The sequence below is a fragment of the Ctenopharyngodon idella genome, chromosome 2 (genome assembly GCF_019924925.1).
Source record: "Ctenopharyngodon idella isolate HZGC_01 chromosome 2, HZGC01, whole genome shotgun sequence".
Taxonomy (NCBI): Eukaryota; Metazoa; Chordata; class Actinopteri; order Cypriniformes; family Xenocyprididae; genus Ctenopharyngodon; species Ctenopharyngodon idella.
This window is the reverse complement of record NC_067221.1, coordinates 83,247-109,152: the sequence shown is the minus strand read 5'-3', so window position 1 is coordinate 109,152 and position 25,906 is coordinate 83,247. Positions and strand designations below refer to the sequence as shown.

The following is a 25,906-nucleotide window of genomic DNA, read 5'->3' as shown; positions in this document are numbered from 1 at the left end:
GTTGTGTTGCTTCAGATTTTTGTAGAAACTTACACATTTTTTTTGGTATTCTTTGATGAATAGAACGTTTAAAACAGCAGCATTTATTTAAAATGAATTTATTTATTGCATTTATTTATTTATTATAAGTATTTACTTGGAGAATACTTTCACAGCTTGGTTTATCAGCTCCCACTTCCTGTCCAGTCCGGTCCACTGGATCTCTCTGCCAGTTTTAAATCGATAAAGTGAATCTGCTGTAATGTAGAGCAGTACGCCGCCGACAATTAGAAGCATGTGATGCTGCGAGCGGCTCTGCTTCCACACGTTCCAGGAAGCTCAGTTGCGTGACTGCTGCACACACACTCACGGTGTTGACCCATTAATTAGTTAAAGCTCATGTCTAAATTCTTATAGATTTTGCATTAGAGCAAATGAAGTGTTTGATTGTAATTTCAGTCGTCGGAGGGCTCGAGTCGTGTTAATAAAGGCCGTAGACAGTTACAGTGCTCAGATCAGTGACCTGACACAGAATGTGCCACAAATCTGTCACTGCTGTATGAAACAACCAGTAAGGGCATGCGTCACTGCCTGTTTGTGCACGCTTATTATTTTGGAGTTGATCAGTAGTGCGTTAATGATTTTGAGTTTTTCAGAGTCCAGTTGAACCAGCTTTTCTTTCTTTAAGCTGCGATGCTCAAGTTCGAGTGCAGCTCGCAATGTTCCTGTCACAAAAAGGACATGAAAAACCTTTGAAGGGGTCATGACTTGAAATTTTTTTTTTTTTTTTACTATTTTAGTGTCCCTTGAGGTTCACTTGTTATTAAAGTTCTCTTGCACAAAAACGTGGAAAAATGATTATTTTCAAACCTCATTCTTCCTCGCTATCTGAAATGATCTGTTTTTAAGGCGCGGCTCCTTTAAGGCTTGTCAGTAAACGGCCACAGTTATGATTGGCTAACTTGGAAATGGAAACAGTACATTATTCATATAAAACCATCATTTACAGACAAAGCATCATGAAACTTATGGTTTATGACGCAGCTGCTGTCAGATCCAATACAGTCGCTGCTTCATCTGTCAATGAAAGTTTCTTAGCAAACTCTCCATTACGCCTCAGTCAAATGCTCCGAACAAACATATAATCCTCCGAATCGATCCAGAGGATGCCATTAAAATAAACAATCCACTTGTTTCGCCGCTGGGATCCTTCTGAAGTCTGTACAGAGATGCAAACCAGCTGTTTAAACTGGACACGTCAAAGCGAACGTTCTTTTACCCTTCCATTTGTCCTGTTGTCCACAGACTCAAGCTCGTGGAGTATGTCAGAAACTGCATTCTGTATCAGTGTAGACAGCATCAGTCATTATAATGACTTCTATTTGCTTTTGACACAACGCTCACATCCAGCGGTGGCAAATGTCAGCCGTTAAGCGACTGAACGCCAGTGGGCGGGGCCTATGGTGCAATGATGCATAACTATTCATCAATGTCTTATTCTGGAGGCAGAAATATGCAAATATATTTGCCCGTGTGACGTCACAAATCCCACGATTTCCAATCCAAACGAGCCATTTTTAAAGCTTGGTTAAAGGTGCTGTATATTCTAAAGCACAAAAATACCTTTATATGTTTGCAGACATTTAGTAAACATGCTAAGTTCACATACTTGTTCTCCGAGAAACAATTCTACAGCCAGTTATTCTACTTTGAAATGTGTGTTCTGTGTCAGAATGGCTGTTTTTGTTTTCTGTGTGATCCCGCCCACCGCCAATTTACCCCTTGTTTACACAGCGTGTTACGGCTCCGGCGAGGTTTTGTTCCGTTCTCTACACGGTGTCAACTCACACCCAGGAGCATTTCTGAAGTGAAGCGACTGGATTAGCGAGACCACGAGATTTGCCTGTCCGACGTTGTTTTCCTTGATTTTTCATGTTTTTATTGGCTAAATGGTTATATTTTAACTGGTTTAATTGTATTTATTGCCATACTTTGTTTTGCTGTAGTCTACAGACGAAGTTAATACACTTAAAGTCCAGTTATGGACGACAAGGATAAAAGATGTTCAAGTTTTTCAACTTCGAATCTCTTGTCGTCAATTTCTGGCCTCCTAGTGATGTGAAATATGATTGGGAGTCTACACATGGTGATTATTGTGACTTTATTTTGTATTTGAACTGTGCGGCTTGGACGTGGCGTCTTTCAAAAATAGACTTGATGGCTATTTTTATCGTAGCGGCGCGGCGAGCCACTTCTGAAACGTGCCATGGCACGGCTGGTGTAAACACAAGCATTGACTAGAGTGGCTGCGATCGACTCTGGTGGTCGCGTTGGAGCCGTAACGCGCCGCAGACGTGTACAGTGTAAATAAGGGGTTACCCAATAGATTTAAACACCCGGGTTGCCAGATGGTGGTAAATGCAGCGTATTGCACCCATGGACGCAAGCAAACAAACTGGGTCAGTGATCACAGATTCTACCCAGCATAAAAAGCCTCGGCATCCATCTAAAAATCTCAGTGAATTGAAGCATATTAAAACATGTTAAAATTCCCATTGCGTGTCCTTAATCTGGCAACCCGCGTGAGAGTTGAGTCTGAGGAGGAGGGAGCGGAGCGAACAACTCCTCTCCAATATTTTGAATTTGGACTGCAGTACCCATTTCAACCACTAGCTGTCAATATTACATACTGCACCTTTAAATAAATGCTTTGTTTATAATGAGGAGGATGTTTTAATGGTACAGAGACCTCTTTCATGTCAAATTTGATTTCTTATGTCATGACTCCTTCAAGACAATTGGTCTAGTTCCTCATGACTTCACCAGCATTGATACCTGGCTCAATAATGCAGTAATGACTCTAGACCAAGGATTTTATTTTGTAAAAGCTGCAAGATTAACATTTTATTTAAATAAATCCATATTCTTTTTAAAAAATCCAAGTCATTACTTCTGTGGAGGAATGGGTTTCTGCTCTGCTCGCTGATATTCGTGAGCTTTACCGCCCTGAATTAATGAGGGTCTTCTTCAAGATGGAAAGGAAGGAATCTGCTGTTTTTAGATATATTCTTAGTCATTGATGTGACCTCTGGAGTTGTTTTTAATGTGGCCTTTTCTTGTGTTGGTATAAACAGATCCAGCACATCAAGACAGGCTCAAATTAACCATGTCCGCACGTACAGCATGCACACGTTTGACATGGTGTCCATGGCAACGTTAATGTGAAAAATACTGCTGTTTTTAGTGCTCTAGACCGTCCTTGGCTCTTCGCCGTCCTCTGTCATCCGAGGGCATTTTTGCCTGGAATTCTTTTCCTCACACACACAGGTATAATAATCTCCACTGTGGTTGCAGCGTTGATCAGTGGAGACCATTTGTCTTCATAGTGTGGTTAATTACTCAAGGTTCAGGTGTGTGTCAGAGAGGTCACCACTAACATCATGAACAGGCACTTAACCTGACACAAACACACTTCACTGTGCTCTCAGTCAAAATGAGTTTCATTCATAAAAAATGTAAACTATTTCTTCAGTTTTACGTTCGAGAGGCCAGTTTCTTAATTAATTTTTTGAGGTCTCTGTTTCGGTGCAGTTTTTTTGACGCTTCCTTCATTCAAGATCAAACTCTAAAGAATCCATCAGTGGCCAGTCGTGACATACGTCACTTTCATACGTTTGCATGTTTGGTCTTCCCCACCAGCGAGTGTGGGCTGATCCCACACACACACACACACACACACACACACACACACACACACACACACACACACACACACACACACACACACACACACACACACACACACACACACACTTTTCCAGCCTCTAGCTGTGTGATGTGACGTGTTCTTCCCTCTTTATCTGGCAGCAGTGTGAAGCAGTCACCTCCTGGCATCTTCCGTTCAGTCCTGCTGTCATCAACACCATCAGACTGACAGCAAGAGTGTGTGTGTGCAAACAGCGTTATCCCGCCTCGTTCCTGTTACGATAGGAGCCCACACGCTCGCACTTTTTTTTTTTTTTCACTTCTTCCCATGCTCCCTATCCAGCCTTTTCTCATTCTCTCTCACACACACACACACACACACACACACGTGTTGGGTTTCCATGTTTTATGAGGACTTCTCACAGACGCAATGTTTTTTATACTGTACAAAATGTTTATTCTCTAACCCTTATTCTCACTCACTCACACACTCACTCACTGACACACACACACACTCACTCACTCACACTCACTCGTTCACTCACACTCACACACTCACTCACTGACACACACACACTCACTCACTCACTGACTCACTCACTCACACTCACTCACTCACTGACTCACTCACACGCTCACTCACTCACACTCACTCACTCACACTCACTCGTTCACTCACACTCACACACTCACTCACTGACTCACTCACTCACACGCTCACTCACACTCACTCGCTCACTCACTCACACTCACTCGCTCACTCACACTCACTCGCTCGCTCACTCACACTCACTCGCTCACTCACACTCACTCGCTCACTCACACTCACTCGCTCACTCACTCACACTCACTCGCTCACTCACACTCACTCGCTCGCTCACTCACACTCACTCGCTCGCTCACACTCGCTCGCTCACTCACTCACACTCACTCGCTCACACACACTCGCTCGCTCGCTCACTCACACTCACTCGCTCACACACACTCACTCGCTCACTCACTCACACTCACTCGCTCACACTCACTCACTCGCTCACTCACTCACACTCACTCGCTCACTCACTCACACTCACTCGCTCACACTCACTCACTCGCTCACTCACACTCACTCGCTCACTCACTCACACTCGCTCACTCGCTCGCTCACACTCGCTCACTCGCTCACACTCACTCGCTCACTCACGCTCGCTCACTCACTCACACTCACTCGCTCGCTCACTCACACGCTCGCTCACTCACTCGCTCGCTCACTCACTCACACTCGCTCGCTCACACTCACTCGCTCACTCACACTCGCTCACTCACACTCACTCACACTCACTCGCTCACTCACACACTCACACTCGCTCACTCACACACTCACTCACACTCACTCACTCGCTCGCTCACTCACACTCGCTCGCTCGCTCACACACTCACGCTCGCTCGCTTACTCACACTCACTCGCTCACTCACTCGCTCACTCACACGCTCGCTCACTCACACTCACTCACACTCACTCGCTCACACTCACTCGCTCACTCACACACTCACTCACACTCACTCGCTCACTCACACGCTCACTCACTCACACTCACTCGCTCACTCACACACACACTCACTCACTCACACTCACTCGCTCACTCACACGCTCACACTCGCTCACTCACTCACTCACACTCACTCGCTCGCTCACTCACACGCTCGCTCACTCGCTCGCTCGCTCACTCACTCTCACTCACTCACACTCGCTCGCTCACACTCACTCGCTCACTCACACTCGCTCACTCACACTCACTCACACTCACTCGCTCACTCACACACTCACACTCGCTCACTCACACACTCACTCACACTCACTCACTCGCTCGCTCACTCACACTCGCTCACACACTCACACTCACTCGCTCACTCACACTCGCTCACTCACACTCACTCGCTCACTCCCACACTCACTCACACTCACTCGCTCACTCACACGCTCGCTCACTCACACTCACTCGCTCACTCACACGCTCGCTCACTCACACTCACTCGCTCACTCACACACACACTCACTCACTCACACTCACTCGCTCACTCACACACTCACACTCACTCGCTCACTCACACTCACTCGCTCACTCACTCACACTCACTCGCTCACTCACACGCTCGCTCACTCACTCACACTCACTCACTCACTCACACTCACTCGCTCACTCACACTCTCACACACTCACTCACTCACTCGCTCACTCGCTCACTCACACACTCACTCACACACTCACTCACTCGCTCACTCACACACTCACTCACACACTCACTCACTCGCTCACTCACACACTCACTCACACACGCTCGCTCACACTCACTCACTCACTCACTCACTCACTCATTCATACAAATAATCTCTCTCGCCTCCTTTTTTTTATCTTTTCCCTCATTTATATTTATGTTGGAGTGTCTGGAACACGTGTGGTTTGTTTATAACAAATCTCACTCCCTCTCCCACTTCGACTTATGCAGTGTTTTTTCCCCTGTCTTTTCCGTGCGCGCTCACACACGGATCTGAGGACGAGGGGGTGAAAACCAAGCGGATTACAAAGCCAGTTTAATCTGGCTAAGGCACAGAGGGAGTTTTCTCTCCCTTTCGCTGTCCCCCATTCTATCTCTCCCTCTCTCTCCCTCTTTCTCCTCTGATGGTGACAGAAAAGGTGACTGAGGAGCAGAGGCTCTGATTGGTTCAATTACGGCACAGATGAGCTGGCCATACACAAGCAAAAGTCATCCATTATCTCGCATAAGACCTCCCAGCCCCTGCATTAATACGCTCACTTCATATTCACGCAGGAGTTATTGCTTCGGACTTGCGAAAGGCAAATGGAGTGACTTGGCAGAGCTGCTTTACCTCAGCGCCGAACACCTGAGGGGCGCAAATGACTGTTTGAGGTATCACAGTTTATGTAATGGAAGTCTAAATGATAGTCTGGAGTCAGCGGACAAAGACATCTGTTATTTTACCTCAGGCCAGACCGCCTCCTCCTCCTCCTCCTCTGTTCTCGTTCCGTGTGTTTCAGAGTTTAAAGTGACATCTCTCATGTCCTGTTATGACATATCGCCCCCTTAAGCCAGAGCAGGAAACCCCCTTTTGTTCTCGCGACTGACTTCTGTTAGCTACTGGAAACAGACGCATTGAACTTCTGCAGCGAGAGCGCACAAGTTTACAGGCGTAATGGGGGTTCAAGCCAATTAAACCGTGCCATTTGACAGCATGACAGCATTTGATATGTGATCTGACTGGATTGGAGTGCCGACGATACTTCCTTCTTCCTTCTCTAGCATGTTTTGCTGTCTCATTTCTCATCCGTCATCCATAGCAAAGGATTTTCTCACTAATGGTCGACGCTAATTGACCAGCCGATTTACTAAATTGCTGTGCTAGTCTCTTGTATCACTCTACAGTCTTTTTATTCTTAGACAATAAAAGCTCAATATTAATATTTAATGTCCTATTATTTATTTATTTGATAAGTAGGTGTGATATAAGCAGGATAATGTTCAGTCAGCAGATCATTTTCTTAAAATAAACACATAATGATCATCCTACTGAGTTTATTTTGTGAAAATCATCAGCGTTATCATTGCATTAACACAATTTGAACTTAAATATTTGAACTTATATAAATTAAGTGAAAAAAAATATTAGGGATGCATGATATACCATAACAGTATCGGCCGATATATGTTCATTTTTAATGTTTTTGTTATCGTCCCGATAAGATATATTAAAGCTGGTAAATAATGGATTATTTCTTTCAGCTGAGACACTTCAGATGTTCACTGTCCTCCATTATGGTTTTGAATTGCTTGAAATACAATTGAAATCACTTCAAAAAGGAAAATACAGTTAAGTACAGCGCGAGTCTGTCATTTTGACTACATGATATTATAATGAGAAGATTATAATTGTGTGATTGGGACATGGCTTTTAATGGTGAGACTTTTGTTTTTGTAATCAGGCTCTCAAAAATATATAAAAATTTTTATTTAGATTTATCGGCCAATATATCGGTTATCGGCTTTCAAATATAGAGTTATCGTATCAACCAAAATTTTCATATCGGTGTACATAAAATATATTCCCCCCCCCCACTTTTTTCACTTAATTTGCACAATATTTACTCATTTATTATAAATGTTACTATGCATATTATAGTTAAAATATAATATATATATAACAATTATCTTAGTTTTATAATTTTACTTACAACACTTATTTATATATAATATTATTAAGACTTACTTTACTTAATATTTACTCCAGCTCACTAAAATATCAACAGTCGGGAGTAACACTTAATTGGCCAACCGGACACTGTTTTCAGCCGAAGTCCATAAGCTCAGATTAGCCAAATATCGGCCATACTCATTTTTAGTTCTCTCTCCTGCACTGTTTCTTTTTTCTCTCTCACTCTTTCTCTTTTTTTTCCACACACTCCTTTTTTTTCTCACTCTTTTATCCCTCTATTTCCCCCCTCTGCCTTCTTGCCTGGGGGACGGAGAGCAGACAGGACCCGTCTCCATGGCAACAGCTTCTGCAAGCTGCTGACACCCATCCCCTATTGGCAGGGGGGGTGTTCAAAAGGGGGAGGGAGAAACCGTAGAGGGAAGGGTAGGAGCGAGCAACACTATTCCTTCTCTTGGGACTCGGCGGCCTGTGCGTTCACTCACAGAATTAGCATAGAGGAGGAAGGGGGAGGGGGAGCTTGGAATTTTCTGAGGTGTGTGTGTGTGTGTGTGTGTGTGTGTGTGTGAGAGAGAGAGAGAGAGAGGGGGTACGACTCTCCCCAGGGTCTTAAAGTCTCTGATTCTAGGTCAGTCTGTTGCCTGGAGGTTTGCACTGTCATTGTTCGTATTATATTGTGTTTATTATTTTTAAGTCACCATGACCGTTTTAAAAATATACCATGGTAAGCATTGATTCTGCCAAATGTTATTGTTGTTAAGATTTAAATTTAGGAGATTATTAATCTATATAATATAATATAATATAATTTGATTTATATTTTGGGCCTAAAATAAATGCGAGTAAAAATCGGCGTTGGCGAGTATATGAAACTGACAATCGCCAGTTGTCTGGTAACATTTTTTATAAATTCTGACAATACAGTGTTCATAAACAAACATGAACGACACTAGCGACAGTTGCATCATCACGAAACTTTAAGTCTTGCCAATTTAAACGTTCAAGCGTGGTACTAGAAAAGCCGCGTTTCAGACAGCGTGTTAATACTGAATTAAGCTTCGTTTAACGTTTTCTTGCACTTAAACGGACAAATTCATACAAAATTATGTCAAAAACTGCCCTTCTCTACTAAACATAGTCAGTTATGAGAACGTAAGCATTAAGTAGTTGAAAGATAACGTGTATCATTATATTGGGTCTTAAAGTGACAGCAGCCTAATAATCCTGCTGCCGTCTGTGTTTTTAATGTTAATCAAACAACAACTTTACTTACTTTATTACATTTCTGTATCTGAAAAGTGAATTTTTACTGGTATCTAATATTTCAATTCAAAAGTCTCTTGTGCTCATCAAGGATGCATTTATTTGATCAAAAATACAGTAAAAACAACAAAGTTGTGAAATATTATTACAATTTAAACGTGATCCTTCAGAAATCATTCTAAAATGCTGATTTGTTGCTCAAGACACATTTCTTATTATCAGTGTTGGAAATAGTGCTGCTTTTTGTGATTGTTGTGGAGCCTGATTTGTCTGAACACTGGTTTTCCAAGAACATGCTTTTATGATGAAATTTAGATGTTTCACAAAACAGAAAATGTTTTTTTGTATGTTGTGTAGAAAATATGCAGTTAAAATGATTTGTAGCTTTGGGGATCTAGCAACCGTACTCCATAACAGCAGACATCAGCACAGACATGATTGCAAATGACATGGAAGTTCTTCTAAACGTTCCCCATGTGTGCGTGCATGAGCTTCACCAAATCAGATCCAGAAGTTGGATGGGAAAAGGAGTGCTGATGGGAGGGGAGGAGTTAAACATCTAAAGGAAAACAAAGATCACTGTAAATGTATAGTTAATGCCTAACACACCCTACAACACACTTTTGCCTCTCGTTGCGTAACGCTGTCTCACACGCACCAGCACAGAGGAGAGCGAGAGAGAGAGAGAGAGAGCGAGGGATGAAATTCCATGACATTGAGGGAGTGATAAAGCTGTATGTGCTGTGGTGTGTGGCATGGCCTGCAGGGATATTTTGAGGTGTGTTGTTATTTATTCATGGAGACGCTGGTGCAGGTTGCCCCAATGACATGCAAGTGCCTGTTCGCAGGCTGCCAGCTGCCGAGAGGAAGCCCTGACAACTTCATCTGCAGTCTCGCATCAGGGCCAAAGAAGATTTTAATGCCAGGCGGTTGTTCTTAAAGTATTAGTGCTAGATTTTTGTTGAAGAATTTATGGGATTGCTCACCCTCATGTTGCTCCAAACCTGTATGGGTTTTTCTTCTTTTGTGAAACACAAAAGATAAGGGCTGTGTGATTAATCGCAATTGATTTTTGATTTCGATTTTGGCTTTCAACGCTTATGAAAACAATATAATTGACGTAAAACGATTATTGTGCCACATTCCCTCCAGCGCAGCTTCCTTTCCTTCACAGTGGTGCGCTTTCATTCCTCCCTAAAAGCCCAAACTTAACATCCAAATCAGCTGAATAAGTGAGTGTAAAATGCAGTCTATTGTCGCTAAACTGCGGGACTGTTTGATATTAAATAGTGTTATTAAAAGCGCATTAAGCCGCAAAAGAGACACTGTTCCCCAGGCGGCTTTCTGTGTGCGGATACGCACCTGAGCGCATACGCACAAAACTGTCAAAATGCCTTTTTGGAGAGTATTCACGTGGGTTATGTCTTAAATAAACATACACAGTAGAGAAAGAAAACGCGAGTAACAGTATATTGGATCCGTGCAGCTCTTAAAGTGACAGCAGCCTAATAAACCTGCTGCTTGTCTGTCATTAATGATAATCAAATAACAAAAGACAGAGAAAATCACTCACTAATCTTGACTGAATAACTTAAGTAGCTTTAATAAAGTGTTTATTCTATATTTAATGTGTACAGTAAGACTATGCAGTGTTATTATACATTTATTTATTTATTTTTTCTTGTCATAGGCTATTACTAATCTGAATACCACTATTAGTAGCCTACATCTTCCTGAAAAACTTAAAACACTGTTTATTTCATATGTATTTTTGTTCTGTTGTATTTATTTGTCCGTTTTGTTTGTAATTCTTTGTTCTTATTGTATTGACGACTGTTTATTTGTCTTACGTAATTATTTTGAGGACTCTTTTCTTACATTAATTAACCTAGTATTCGTTTTTACTGAAGTATCGACAATTGTAAAATTATTTATATATATTTATTTATAATTATGGTAGTTATACACATTAAAAGATTCAGTCAAAACAGTGACATGTAGCCTTCAAGTGTTTTTCTCAGTTAATTAGATATTTCTTCACGTTTTTCAATTAGTGAAGATATTATGAGCAGTTGAGTAGTTTTTTTGGCACTGTTGTTTATCAACATTAATTGCATGAACAGATCTATTACATAACAAAATGCACAAATCCAATAAAAAGAAAAATCATATTTTTATGTAAATTTTGTGCTGTTTGTTTTCCATTTAACTTTTAATATATTTTTATTTTATTTTATTTAAACTAAATTTTATCTACTTGGTAACGAAGCATCAGAACTTTTAAAATCGCTATGGTAAATTTGTACACTGCATGGCTCTTATTTATAAATAAGTTATTAAAGGGGACCTATAATGCTCCTTTTACAAGATGTAATATAAGTCTCTGGTGTCCCCAGAATGTGTCTGTGAAGTTTCAGCTCAAAATACCCCACAGATCATTTAGTAATAGTTTGTCAAATTTGCCCCTATTTGGGCGTGAGGAAAAACACACTGTTTTTGTGTGTGTCCCTTTAAATGCAAATGAGCTGCTGCTCCCGGACCCCTTTCCGATTTAACAGCTCACGCTTTGGTCGCTCAACAACAACAAAGCTGGAGAATCTCACGCAGCCAAAATGAGGATTGTCAGTAACGGTGTTCAGCCTTACATTGTTCAAACTGGAGTCGACACTGATGGAGAGACTCAGGAAGAAGTTACAACTTTTAGAATGAAACTGGACGTTTCTGAATGGTTAGTGGATAAATTTATGTAGTTGCTGTGGAGTTGATAATAATATTATAAGAAGATCCCCTTCCTACGTCACTAGGGGAGCGAAATCTGAGCGGCTCGTTTTTTCACATGCTTGCAGAGAAAGGCTTACCAAAACAAAGTTACTGGGTTGTCCTTTTTCACATTTTCTGGGTTGGTAGATGCACCGGGGACCCGATGAGAGCACTTAAACACGGAAAAAGATTTTCATGATATGTCCTCTTTAAGTTGTCAGTGCTGGCAAATGACCATGGTATAAGTGGGATAATCAATGGCTAGCAGTGCATTAAATGATTTTAATGCACAACATGGAGGTAAAGAACCACCTGACGCGAAGCGGAGGATTATCCCTTACATAAACTCACTGGAATGTATGTGGACTGAGGGAGCAACCAGTGTTACTGTACATAATATACCTTGTTTTACTCCTTCCGTGTATCTTTTAGCTGGGCCATTGCCTGTAACTCTCCCCGCATCTACGAGTTTAAAAGTGCACTGCCTTATTTTGCATTGCGGATTTTCCGCGGGCCAAAAGGTGCGCTCCGAGGTGCCATCGACCCCCCTCTTACCCGGGTCACAGAGGAATTAGACACTGTTAGCGCAAACCAGAAACTCCTCGGTGCTCTCCCGGTACTGTTCTCCGTCCCTCTCCTGTTTCTCTTCTGCATAACTGCTTCCCTCTCCACCCCTCCCTCCCTCTCAGTGCCTAATTAATGGCATTAATTATCTCCAATTAGCAGTGTGGTCTTGGCAGCCGTTTCTGTCCCCTCATTTCTTTTGTTTCACAGAGGTCTGTGACATAGTATTCTCCCTGTGGGGCTGTCACCGGCCTAATGAAAGGCTACAAGGCCTGGCTTTCACCTCTCTCTCTCTCTCTCTCTCTCTCTCTCTCTTGTTCTGTTAGAGTACTTCAGCACGTTAGCCTCATTAGCAGTAGTTCACAGCGCCGGAGTTAAGTTTGCCGAGATGGAATCTGCTGTGTGTTTTCCCATACAGGTGTTTGTCTCCGTGTCTTATCTGTGGAAGGTGATAGCGAGTGGGTCAGCGCTCATTGGCATGTGAGGCTCATGTGAACGAACGGACATGCTCGGGGACATTAGTGGGTTTGCATTAAAACCGTTTCCAGGCCGCAGGTCTGAACTGAACATAATTCCCAGATAAACGTGCTTTGGCTTCAGCTTTGGTTAACCTGCTGACACTAGTTCAGTTATCACATGTTAGCAACTGTTTTGGAGAAGATTGTCAGTATGGGATGCATGTGCTTCCATCCGATTGTATTTGTATTGACGAATATGGATGAGAATGGTGTGTCTCTCTTAGCTTTAAGATATTTCGAAGGATGTCCACAAGCTATGGGGATTTGGTGGTTAGTTGTTGTTCGTATAAGTGGACATTTTTTTCTTCTTTTTTCCTGGGTTTTACCATAGTGCAGCAACAACAAAAAAAAGTTTCAAAATGTGATATATGGTCTATTCTCCACTGTTATTTCAAATTTAAGTTTAATTCTGTTTAGTGCCTCTCATTAATTGCACTCATCCTTTTATATTCTACTACATGCTATTTGTCTTTATTTGGCTAATTCTTGCCACAGTACTACACATATGACTTCTAAGTAAAAACAAACAGTCTACATTTTAGGATGGAAGCTGTTCCACAACTTATAGAAACTGGTTTTAGGAGGTTTTGAGGTTCTGGTTCCTCTGTGCTCGGAGCAGCTTTAGTTAGTGGACCAGCCTCACCTCACGACCGACTTTCACTTCACTTTCCTTCACAGCTTCTTACACACGCACATCTCCCATTCGGTTAACGACACATCTGTCCTCAGCTTGATTATGCATGCAGGTCTCTCCAGCTAATCTTTATAGACTCAACTCCAGCTGCACAGGAGAGTACAAGAGAGATGGGAACGTGAATGAGAGAAAAGCAAGGATGTGGAAGCCACCGGAGAGATTGCCGTCAGGAGAGAGTTGGAGAGGAGGAGATGTGCAAAGGTTAAGGATGCTGGACCGAGCTGAAGGGTCTGATCCTCGCCTCCCACTTTGCTCTTTGCCTGCTGAATCATTTTTAATAAACTGCACAGCTGCTTGGAGGTCCGTTCGTCAAAGAAGAGTGTATTTACAGGAGCCAGGCATTCAGGGATGCCACAGGTCTCGCTACTCGGCCCAATAACGTTTAGATATTTAAAGTTTTAATTGACTGAATTTCTGGCTGATTGAAATGTAAATGAATGAGAGGAGCAGTCTTGGTGGTGTTTTTATCAAGTATAGATTCTTAGCTGTATGTTTGTGAGTGGGAGTGTGGTGTGTAGGAACTGTTTTGCAAAGATATAATGCCAAAAAACGAGATAAAAAAACTTAAATAAATAAACTGTATTGGTATAAAAAACTGGTATTACCTTTTTTCTTCACTCTTTTTTCTTTCTTTCTTTCATTTTTGGAAATGATGCTACAGCAACTCCATAATTTCTGGACAATATCATGATGATAATTCTTTGAAATATAGATATTCCCCCACCCTATTTACTTACACCTTACAATATTGTCGTATTTTGTCCAAAATTAATATTTAAAATTCTTATATGTACATTTTTGGGAAAAAAAACGGACCACCAGTCCAAGCAAGAATGTGAGAAAGGTGGATGGATGGATAAAATAAATAAATAAAATATGCTTTTATTTTTATTTAAGGGGTGGTTGATTATGATTTCACTTTTTTAACTTTAGTTAGTGTGTAATGTTGCTGTTTGAACATAAACAACATCTGCAAAGTTACGACACTCAAAGTTCAATGTAAAGAGAGACTACAACAAACAAAAAAGAGAGACATTTAAGGACTACAACAAACGGCTGGTAGGGACTACAACGAGCTTCCTCCTGGGTTGGTGACGTCACTAACCCTAAAATTTACATAAACCCTGCCCCCCAGGAAACACACAACAAAGGGGGTGTGGCCATGTTGGGCTGCTTTAGAGAAGAGGAAGAGTTGTTGTAGTAGAGTGTTGTTGACATGCCGTCATTTTACACCGGACTGCTTCACAAACGAGGGTCAATTCAACACAAAAGATTAATATGACGGCACATGCTAGTGGATGAGTTGAATCAACTCCACAGCAACTACATAAATTTATCCACTAACCATTCAGAAACGTCTAAAAGTTGTAACTTCTTCCTGAGTCTCTCCATCAGTGTCGACTCCGGTTTGAACAATGTAAGGCTGAACACCGTTACTGACAATCCTCATTTTGGCTGCGTGAGATTCTCCAGCTTTGTTGTTGTTGAGCTGTTAAAGCTCCGCCCTCTTCTGGAAAGGGGGCGGGGAGCAGCAGCTCATTTGCATTTAAAGGGACACACACAAAAACGGTGTGTTTTTGCTTAAACCCAAATAGGGGCAAATTTGACAAACTATAATAAATGATCTGTGGGGTATTTTGAGCTGAAACTTCACAGACACATTCTTACTTATAGGAAGACACTTATAGGTCCCCTTTAAACAAATGCTTAGTAATTTTTTATTCTTTTGCACCCTGCTAAGGTCAGGTATATGAATATGGTAGACACACAGTTCTATACTGTGGTAAACTCACAGTACTTTCAGTAAGAGCCACATGTGTGTATTTTCTCAAGCTCTGTCAACTGGGTGTCGAATATTAGTTTTGCAACTGGTGTTGAGACGTAAACCCCAAGTGTTTATGCGAGCATGCTCGAGTGTTTGTTTACTTGTGCAGCGGGTATTGAGTACCGTGCTGAAGCGTAATACCCGAGAGAGCGTGTGTGTGTGTGTGTGTGTGTGTGTGTGTGTGTGTGTGTGTATGTTTATGTTTACATGAGTACTGTTATTTAGCGGCTGGTGTAGAGGTGTGTATACCGAAATGAGCTGCTGTTTAATGGGTTGATGAGATGATGGCAGTAATCAGTGAGCAACGAGACGAGCGCTGAAAAGCTTGGTCCCTCCCTTCTCACATGCATACACACACACACACACACACACACAGGCACACGCTCTCCCTACTGGCGGATGATTGACGGCCTGAGGGTTTTAATGGCACTGTAGAGGGAGAGCTGAGGTCGGAGTTGTCATGGCAACAAGACGAAGGAGGCCTCTTTCTCCCCCTCTTCCTCACTCTCTCTTTATGCACCTGAACAGAGCCGCATCTTACTCACAGGACTTTACTCCACACACACACACACACACACACACACACACACACACACACACACACACACACACTGCAGTTCTGGTGTCCCTCCCTGCTGTCCGCAGTATACACAGTGCTTTGTGTGTGTTTAAGCGTGTGTGTGAAGCCATATCTAGCCACCGCAGTCTCTCTCTCTCCTCGTAAAAGAGCTGGAGCCCGAGCGCTAATACTCTCTGGTCGCCCCGGGTTACGGTTCACCACACGCCCCCTGCACTGCTGTGTTAGCTGGGATTGGTTGGGTTGGCGTGTGTGTGTGTGTGTGTGTGTGTGTGTGTGTGTGTGTGTGTGTGTGTGGCTCGGGGGTGATGCTGTATAACAGCTCTATAAGAGCCACAGATCTCAGGCGGATCAGGGAACCAGACCCTGTTCACAGACACTCGCCTCCCTTGAGTATTGGATCGGTACCAGCCGCCAGTATCACAATGTGTGTGTGTGTGTGTGTGTGTGTGTGTGTGTGTGTGTGTGTTTACAGGGTTGAGCAAACTCAATCTCAGTCCTTCTTCCTGCCTCATGAGTGTGTTTGCGTCATGGCTTAAAAACGGGGAAAAAAAATCAATCGGTTCACTCCAAGCAGAACATTTGTTCATGCGTTCCTTCTGTAACATTACTGTTCCGAAAATGGTTTCATTAGGAAAAAAACTAATAATTAATAACTATTTTTTGCCTATATTTCATACAAGAGCTTGAATAAACCTCGTATCTCCTCAAACTGTCAGTAAACCTCATACAGAAGCTCCACCGCCTCAATCCTCAATAAAGTCCTGCACGTCTTTGCTTGTTTGCAGTGCAATTAAGGAATAATTGACTATGGGCCGTTAAATTATTAGAAAAATAATGCACACCTGCGTTATTTTTCAATATCTGAACGGCCCGGTGTCAATTATTCCGCTTATACTACGGTCACCACACCTCAAAACATTGTTCAGATGTCATATTTCAAGACATTTGTCAGGTTTTTGTTCTTAAAACACTCTTGTGTGTGGGACTAATTTCTAAACATCCCATCCCACATCTCCGTTGTAATGTAGTAATGGAGGCTTGAGCCTTGATAGCAGAATAATGCAGTTATTAATGCAGTTATTAGAGAGATTAAGCATATGTGAATTACCTGAGTCTGCACGTCTCTCAACAGTGTTCGGCTGCAGTGTCTCTACTAACAGTGAAACTGTGAGTTTATCTGCTTCAAGAACAGCAACGTTATTTCCTCGCTAGTGAGAAATGTCAGGTAGCTTTTAAGTTCTTAAACTATTTTACTGATAAAATCGTCAGAGCAGCGCTGACAACAAGTCTCTGTAAGAGTGTGTGTCCGTACTGTATGTGTGTGCTTTTCGTACATAATAAAACGTGATTTGGTGGCAAAAACATGGAAATAATTGGTCATTTTTATCCTATTATTTACTATATTTATTTGCTTGGTCAGTGTCGTTGTGGTTTTGGTTCTTTAGTTGTAAGACCTGAAATCATTTGACGAAGTGATACGGAACTGTAATGCTGTCAAAACCTGCCTGGAACTACTTTAGCCGTGTGTTTCCCTGAAAATAATTGCACACCTTAGAACGTTGATTAACCAATCAGATTAGTGTAGTGTAAGAGTAAATAAAGAACTGGTTCTTTAAATAAGTACAGTGTTTTCTTTATTCAAAACGTGATGTGTGTACAGGCTAATGTTTTATGTATTTGAGGAGTCGTGAAGAGTGTCTTTGTCGTCTAGTCATAGCCAATACAGCCTGTGCGTAACGCTTCATCTTTCATAACACAAGCTTTTGGCCAAATGAATGAAACGACAGGAAAAACTGAGTGCCCACATATATCTACAATCTGTAACCTAAGTTCATCATAATGCTGCTTAACTCCACTGAGCTTGATTTTGTTAGAATGTTAATAATATAATGACACACGCTAGTGTCTGAACATAATCATTTTAACTAACGGGAAGCAGCTGAAAGAGAAAGATAGTAATTTTTTTTTATTGCACGAAAAGTGACACTTTCTGTTAACGGTCGACTCATCTGTTTAAATATTTGAGTGATTATGCGAACGAATCAGCGAGTCATAGTGTAGAATTAGTTGAAAAGGGCAGTTTTAACAAATTCAGAGAAATTAAATGAACTTGCCAAATATTTGTAACTGAAGTTTAAAGTCACGATGTTACAAAAGCATCATCAGATCTTTTCTTCAGTGTTGTGACATACATCCAGGTAAAAAGGATAATCGAAAAAGACAAAAAGAAAAGCGGCTTCTTCAATCCATCGGTTGTTGATTGAAAGCAGGGATCTGAATGTGAACTTGCAGTTGATTGTAAGCAGCGGACGGGTTTAGCGGACTAAATGGTTGGAAAAGCTTGGCATGTGCCACCTGAGAGAAGTCTGGCATTTTCACCGGCAGATCAAGCTATGACATTTTGATTAAAGTCAGCAACAAATATTGTACAAAATTAAACTTATGCATGGATGAATTGTTCACAATAAGATCAATAACATTCATTTAGAAAATAAGTGAATTTTCATTTCATGCCGACTTTAACATTTTTGAGTGATGATGCCAACAAATCAGAGAATTATTTCATTCAGTTTGGAATTAATTCATTGAAAAGGACAGTTCGAACTAAATGAATCAGTCTTGTCAAATCTAATGACACTTTCTCTACTGAAGTTTAAATTAACATTGTGAAACTAATGACACAGTCTTTATAAAACTTAATGGCCTAATAAAAGCACATTAAAATCATCATAATTTAAATTTAACTTTTATTTTATATCCCCAGCAGCATAATCATTTTGAATATTGAATATATTACAGGCACTCAAATGTTTAATTATTGAATCATAATTTTGAATCGATCCGTTTAAATCGACTTCATAGAAATGAATCAAACTCGCCAACTTTAAAAGTGTTTTTGCTACTGAAGTTTATGACATTATCACAGTCTTAGAGCTGCCATATTTGTAAAGGAACTTAATTGACAAATAAAAAACACATTAAAGTCATCACGATGTTGCCTCTTATCACCAGTGAGTATTTAATATGTCGGCCAGCCCTAGTCTGTGATTGTGGAGTATATGGGAGGAGTCATGTGGGATAAGCTTTGCCCACTGACCCTACTGGGTTCTGCGTGTATGAGTCGGTGTGTGTGTGTGTGTGAGGTCAGAGGTGGCGTAGCTGTTTGTACGACGACCGTAGAGAGGTTTGAGTTACAGCAGGGGGAAGGGAGTGTGTGAGCCGACTGCCAGCTCTTGCTCTGTAATCCTCCTCTCTTTCTCTTCTCCTACTTTCTCCTTTATCTTCCCCTGTTTCACTCCTTGTTTAGTCTCCTTTTCTCTCGTTTTCACTCACACATACACAGACACACACAAAGTCTTCTCTCTGTCTGTGGTAGAACAGGGCAAACACAGAAGCCCCCAGCAGCAGCAGACTGTTAAAGAGGTTTGAGAGGGAACGGGGCCAGCGGAGGAAAGGGGCCCCAGTCTCTAAGTGTTCCACTGGCTCAGGAGATTCCACTCGAGGCTCCTCTCGCTCTGTTTGCTTGTTTTATGCCCCTTTTACGAGGGGAAGTATGTACACAGATACACAAGAGCCGTGCTGTAGTGCAGCCGCTTTTTTTCTGATGCAAATAAGCGTCAGGTTTTCAAGTGAGGGTTTACTGAGAGTGATCTTACTTGTGTATTAACTACACACTGATACTTACATTATGCTCTGGTTTAGAGCCGTGTAGTGATGTTGTACAGATAAAAGCTTTGTTTGCGGTAATTAGACAAACTCTAACACAGATTCTGCCTATAGTGTTAGTTTGTGGTCTTGTGTTGTATCGCGTCTGCTTTTGTTTTGTAAGAAGACAGATATATAAACATTTAATTTCTTCATCCACTATTTTTGGTTGTTTTGATGTTATTGGCATGGGTGAATAATGCATTTATTAGATATAAAAAAATAATAGTTATATTGTGAAATATTTTTACAATTTAAATAAACTATTTATTAAATATATTTAATAAATATATTTTAAAATGTAATTTATTCCTGTGATCAAAGCTGAATTTTCAGCATCATTACTCCAGTCTTCAGTGTCACATGATCCTTCAGAAATCATTCTGATATGATGATTTGATGATCAAGAAACATTTATGATTATCAATGTTGGAAACGGTTCATATTTTTGTGGATTTTTTTTATTTTTCAGAATTAAAAGTTCAAAAGAACAGCATTTATTTGAAATATAATCTTTTGCAACATTATAAATGTCTTTACTGTCACTTGAATGAATTTTAATGGACCCTATCTTAATGAGTCTATTCATTTATTTAAATAAATATTACAAATAATTTTAATTTTTTTTTGTAAATATTTAAATTGAATTTAATTAAGGACATATTTATATTATCAAAATGTTATCAGTTATAAAAAAAAGATCATTTCTATTATGTGATTTACCAATTAAAACAATATTCCCTATCAGGTATGTTTGAATGAACAATGGGGGGAAACATATACATAACCAGTGTTGCCAAGTCTGTGGTTTTCCCGCAGAATTGGGCAACTGTAACACTGTTGCCGCGAGTTGTTTTTCATGTCCACGGGTTGAAGAGACCCCAATACCGTGATATTTAGCCCCTGGAATGCTAATTTTACCAGGGGAACCCCGCCAAAAAACACAGATTTTACCCCACGGGACACGATTTGGCGAGATTGGGAAAGGTCCATGAGCCGGGACTCGAACTCAGGACGCCCGAAAAGCAACTGTGCTATATGTCGGTGCTGCCCACGAGGCTATCGGTGCCGACTCAAGGAAGTAATTTAATCGTTTATGGTCATGTGACCCAGGGTGACAAGTCCTCGTGATTCATTTTAAATCTAGATATGGCGGGAGAGTTGGAGTTAAAGTTTTGTTTTGTTATGATGTATTACACACATTTTCGTCATGCATTTCATATTAAGTTAACGGCAATAATAAGATATTTCTGTTGTCGCTGCCTAGCTTCTGTTGTGGTAACGTTCCATGTGAAGCTTATGAGGAAATGACGTGGTCTTTCATTGCTCTGTTCACTGAGTGTGTTCCAAACGGCTTCATTATGACACACAAGTGCCCTGCTCCCTGTATACAAAGTGCCCACTTCAATGAGTGAGTGAGTAGGGCATAGGGCATGCTCACTTCCGATTGGATTTTTTCCTAAATCTCTATACTAACTGGTTCCCTCTTTCTGTTTCCCAGAGTGCAGCAGCAGCTCCCAGCCCTGTAATGGGCAACATGCCCCCCAACGATGGCATGCCAGGCGGACCCATGCCCCCTGGTTTCTTTCAGGTAAGCACAGCTGGTTTCATTCTCTTCCTCGCCTACTTTTCCATTCATCACCCTGTCACGCCTGCGCTTCATTCATTCATCCATTCACTCATTCATTCTCTCTCTGTCTGTGCATGTGGGCGGCTTGACAGCAGCCTGGAGCTCTGCTATCAGATCATTCCGAACTTTGCTTTTTTTCCACACTGGAAAAAAAGTCCTCCACCGTCCAATGGTAAGATGGAGGTTTAGAGTGTTAAATGTTAGTGGAATTAGCTGTAGTTTCATTTCTGGAGCTGTGTTACAAGTCTTTGAGATGGCCACGGATAAGATCCGGAGTTAGGATGTTTCTGGCTCCGATAATGAGTCAATGGAAACAGTTGCTGACTGATGATCAATTCAATCTGTGTTACAAAACATATTTAACTGAGTGTGAGAGAGAGACTGAATGAGATGATCACTCTTCATGTGCTTCTCAATGAGTTTTTTTTCCTTTCCTTTCTTCCCTGCTAAGATCCTCCCTTCTCTTTCTTCATCATCCCTCCATCCATCTGCTTGCGGCTTTATTCATTCCATACTGCAGGCCGTGTTGTGTTCATGCAGGTGTTATACTCTGTGTTTTTCTTTAGTGGACAGTTACAGTTTTCTCTCTCTGATCAGTGCTTTGTTCCATTGAATGAAAACAGATCAGTAATGCCTATATAACAACTTTGAGTTTAAACTAGATTGTTCTTGTTCTGAAGAAAACATGAGTGGTGTTCATCTATGAAAAACAGCTCTTTCGTCTATGAAACTTTGCTGCCATGATGCTATTGGGGTTTCTTTGCAGTTGCTAAGGATTTTGGGATGTTTTTAACAGTTGCTAAGTCGGTACTTGCTCACACAAGTAAAAAAAAAAACCTAAGTCTTTATGATATTCTGTTCCCTAGATATATTCCTTCCATTCTTTTTTTTTTTTTTTTTTAAATCATCAGCCAGAAGAAAAGCCACTCGATTTGAGTTAGGATTCGTGTCAGTAGTACAAACAAACTGGTGCACTTTGAAAGTTCAAAATTAAGAGCTCCAACCCATGTTCAGTGTACGAATTTAACAAAGAAAAAAGTCGGTGAATCGACTTGTACCTGAACTTTAAAGGGGACTCAACCCTCTTTTTAGTAGTGATATAGTGTCTCAGTCCACATTATATTCACACTGCTGTTTTAGGAAGCCAAACAATTAGAATATAATAATAATAATAATAAGGGATGCACTGATAAGAACATTTTGGCCAATACAGATAACCGATAATTCTTTATATTTGAAAGCTAATAACTGATATATATATATATATAATATAAAAACCCTTGAGCTTTTATTTTGACGGAAAATACAGTTGATCTTTAATTTTGGCGTAAAACACTGGATCGCGAGTTGATCTCGTGAGCAGAGTGGCACTTTGTTTTGAAGAACAGACTTATTTAATTAGGCTAAGTCACAGCCTTTTGTTATTTGATTAGAGGATAAAGCCATATTGCGCTTTTGGATTTTAGTTCATTTACCAGATACTTTGCCAAAGCAATGGTGCAGAACACAACAAGACCTTTTATGTGAGAAGTTTAAATATATTAATACCATGTTATTGGCCTATAATAAAGTGTTTTATATATTATTAATATTTAACGGATTGGCTGATTTTGGATTTTTTTTTTTTTTTGTCAAATAAATGTTCGTATTAAATTGAAATAATTGAAAATAATTGTAATTAATCTTTAAAATCACTAATAATTTAATCTTAAGCAAATCTCAAAATGAATATCCATTTTCACACTGTACATTATAATGTTAAATTCACCTGTAGCATTTTTTGTGTTTTTATTTGTAATTTTTAAGACTTAAAATTATTATTTTTTTTTTTTATATTTGTAGGGAATTTTAATATTGGCCGTTTGTCAGTTATCGCCATAAAGTGACTTATTTGAATATGGGTGCACCCAGAACAATTAGTGCTTTGTTGAAATCCCTGATCCTCGGTGTGAGCGTTAGTAATGGTGGCGCTAGTTATGAAATACTCAAAATCCTCTTAATTTGCATCAAAATTTCCTCTACTTGTCCTGAGGTGGAGATGTAGATACATTTTGTCAGAGCTTTTTTCTGTTTATTCTCGTCTGTTTACAACACATACATGCACGGACACACGTAGCCTCATAATCAAACATGCTTGTACACATCCACAGCCCTTCCCATGATGCAGCGGGGGTGCTGGAGCGTTTGCTCAGTGATGGACAGGCCTGGCATTTGGCAGAGCTAGTGATAAGGCAGAGTCGAGGGAGGAGACGCTTTCTACCGCTGTCTGGAATCTGTGCTGTACGGGGAGGGACGGGCTGGGAGAGCAATATAGGGGAAAGGTTTGAGGAGAAGGAGGGTACGGAGAGGTGCGGAGGAGATTTTTGGAGAAGCGGAGGAGTGCTATTTATATCAGATCAGCGCTGAGGGAGTGAGAGAAGAGGTGTGAGGTGTGTGTGTGTGTGTGTGTGCTGCTCCTTAGATCTGTTTCTAAAGCATCATTGAGAGAACAGGACCGTGGGTTTGGGTTCATTCATCTGTTTACTAGGGATGAACAATATAGAAATTTTTGTTCATACTAGATTATTTTTTTGTAATGCAGATAACGATACAATAGCAGAGATTAGTATTTATATTATGGTATCTGTTGATTAAATAAAAAGTAGTGCTACAATCTAGGATTTTATGTTTCTAGTCGAGTTAGGCATCCAAACAATATAATATACAATTTAAATCACTTTTACCAAAAAGTACCATGGTACTATTGTGATTATTTTTTGGATGTTTACCATAGTAATGCCATAGTTATGTACCATGGAGTACATTGGAATATCTTGAATCATTTAATATCTTTGTGTACATTGAAGTTTAAAAGTCTAAAAACCCTTAAACTTGTTTAAGTTTAAGAAATGAAAAAGATTATATATATATATATATATATATATATATATATATATATATATATATATATATATAACACTGGCATGGTTTTAAATTATCATAATATTTTACAATATTTCTATTTCCTACAGAATAAGCTTGTTTCCGCCATGAAATAAAAAATAAAAAAGGTAATAAAAAGGTAACTTTTTAGTCTCTCAATTCTGACTTTTGTTCTTGGAATTATGAGATATAAACTTGGAATTCTTTATAAAAGACTTTATAACTCAAAAAAGTCAGAATTGCTACTCTATATCTCGAAATTCTGATTTTATGAAACACAATTCTGACTTTATATCTTGCAATTGCGAGTTTAAATCTTACAATTCTGAGAAAATAGTCAGAATTGTGAGATAAAAAGTCACAATTACCTTTTTTTAATTGTTTATTTAGTGTTGGAAACAAGCTTCCATAGTTTTGTACTGTATTTTTCATCAAATAAATGCAATTTTGGTGAACATATTAAGACTTCTTTAAAAAATCTCAAAACTTTTGAATTGTATGGAATGGATTTTTTTCTTTAAAACTTAGGTTAAGCTATTAGCACAACTATTTAAATGAACTTACGTATTATAATAAATATTTCAAATCAACTAGAAATGGTTAGTTTCCAGGTGGAATTTTCCATTTCGCAGGACTTTGAAACGTGGCGCAGAAAATTTGGAAACATAACAAGCCTTGATATTGTCTGCTTCCAATATCTTTCTAATCACACTGATTATGATAATAGAAAAACTGCACATATTTGCCAGTGTGATCACAGATACACCCCACACCCCTGCTTTCATTCTTTAGGAAGTCAGGTGGAGAGGAAGAGAAGTGAACGAGTGTTACTCGAGGACAAAGACTGTTTAGCAGAGAGAGCGCTTCCACTGCGGTGTGTGATGAGGTGTGATGAACAGTCCTGACCTCAGCGCTGCCATGAGTTAAAGAGGCCTTGAGCATTTCTAGACCCTCGAATCCTCCCTCAGACCCACTCTGAAACAGGCAGGTGGCCAGGGAAAACACACGTATGCTCATGTGTTCCTGTTGTATCAGCGCATGGTTTCTGGGACAGTCAGTAGAGCAGCTCTCATGCCAGACCCTGCAGCGATCCACTCTCACAGGGAGGTTAGAGACGGGTCACGGCTAAATCAGAAACCAAATCTCCCAAAAACCAGCTCAAAAACTCCCGATGTGTTTATCTGTGCACATAAGTCATGCATGCTTCTTTAAAACGAGTGCATGTATCACTAAATTCATCGGTCACGAATGAAATGAAATGCTTTTTGGCCACTTTTATTTTACAGTAGAGAAAGGATAGAAATTATGAAGAAATGATTGTGAAAAAGTATTGAAAAATGTGACCAGCGTTTGTGTATATAGAAGGTTTTTGCAGCGATGCCATAGAAGAACCAATTTGGAGGCTTTCGCACCGAATAGTTCTACGAACTCTGTTACAGGAACTAACAACTAGGATAGTTCCCCGAGAACTAATTTCTCCTCCGGGACATGTTCCTGGTTTCATTTGCACCGGGAATAAGAACTCTGAAGCGGCTGACAGCAGCGTCTTTAAGC

At 40.4% G+C, this 25,906-nt stretch overlaps 1 protein-coding gene across 2 annotated transcripts in view; it reads left to right on the top strand.

Moving 5' to 3' along the window:
* Positions 1–25,906, top strand: part of LOC127498311 (single-stranded DNA-binding protein 3-like) — a 77,905-nt gene that overhangs the window by 28,910 nt on the left and 23,089 nt on the right. For both annotated transcript variants that reach the window (XM_051867570.1, XM_051867562.1), the window contains exon 5: positions 21,302–21,391. In XM_051867570.1, the coding sequence (XP_051723530.1) occupies positions 21,302–21,391 (90 nt within the window). The remainder of the gene's footprint in view (positions 1–21,301; positions 21,392–25,906) is intronic.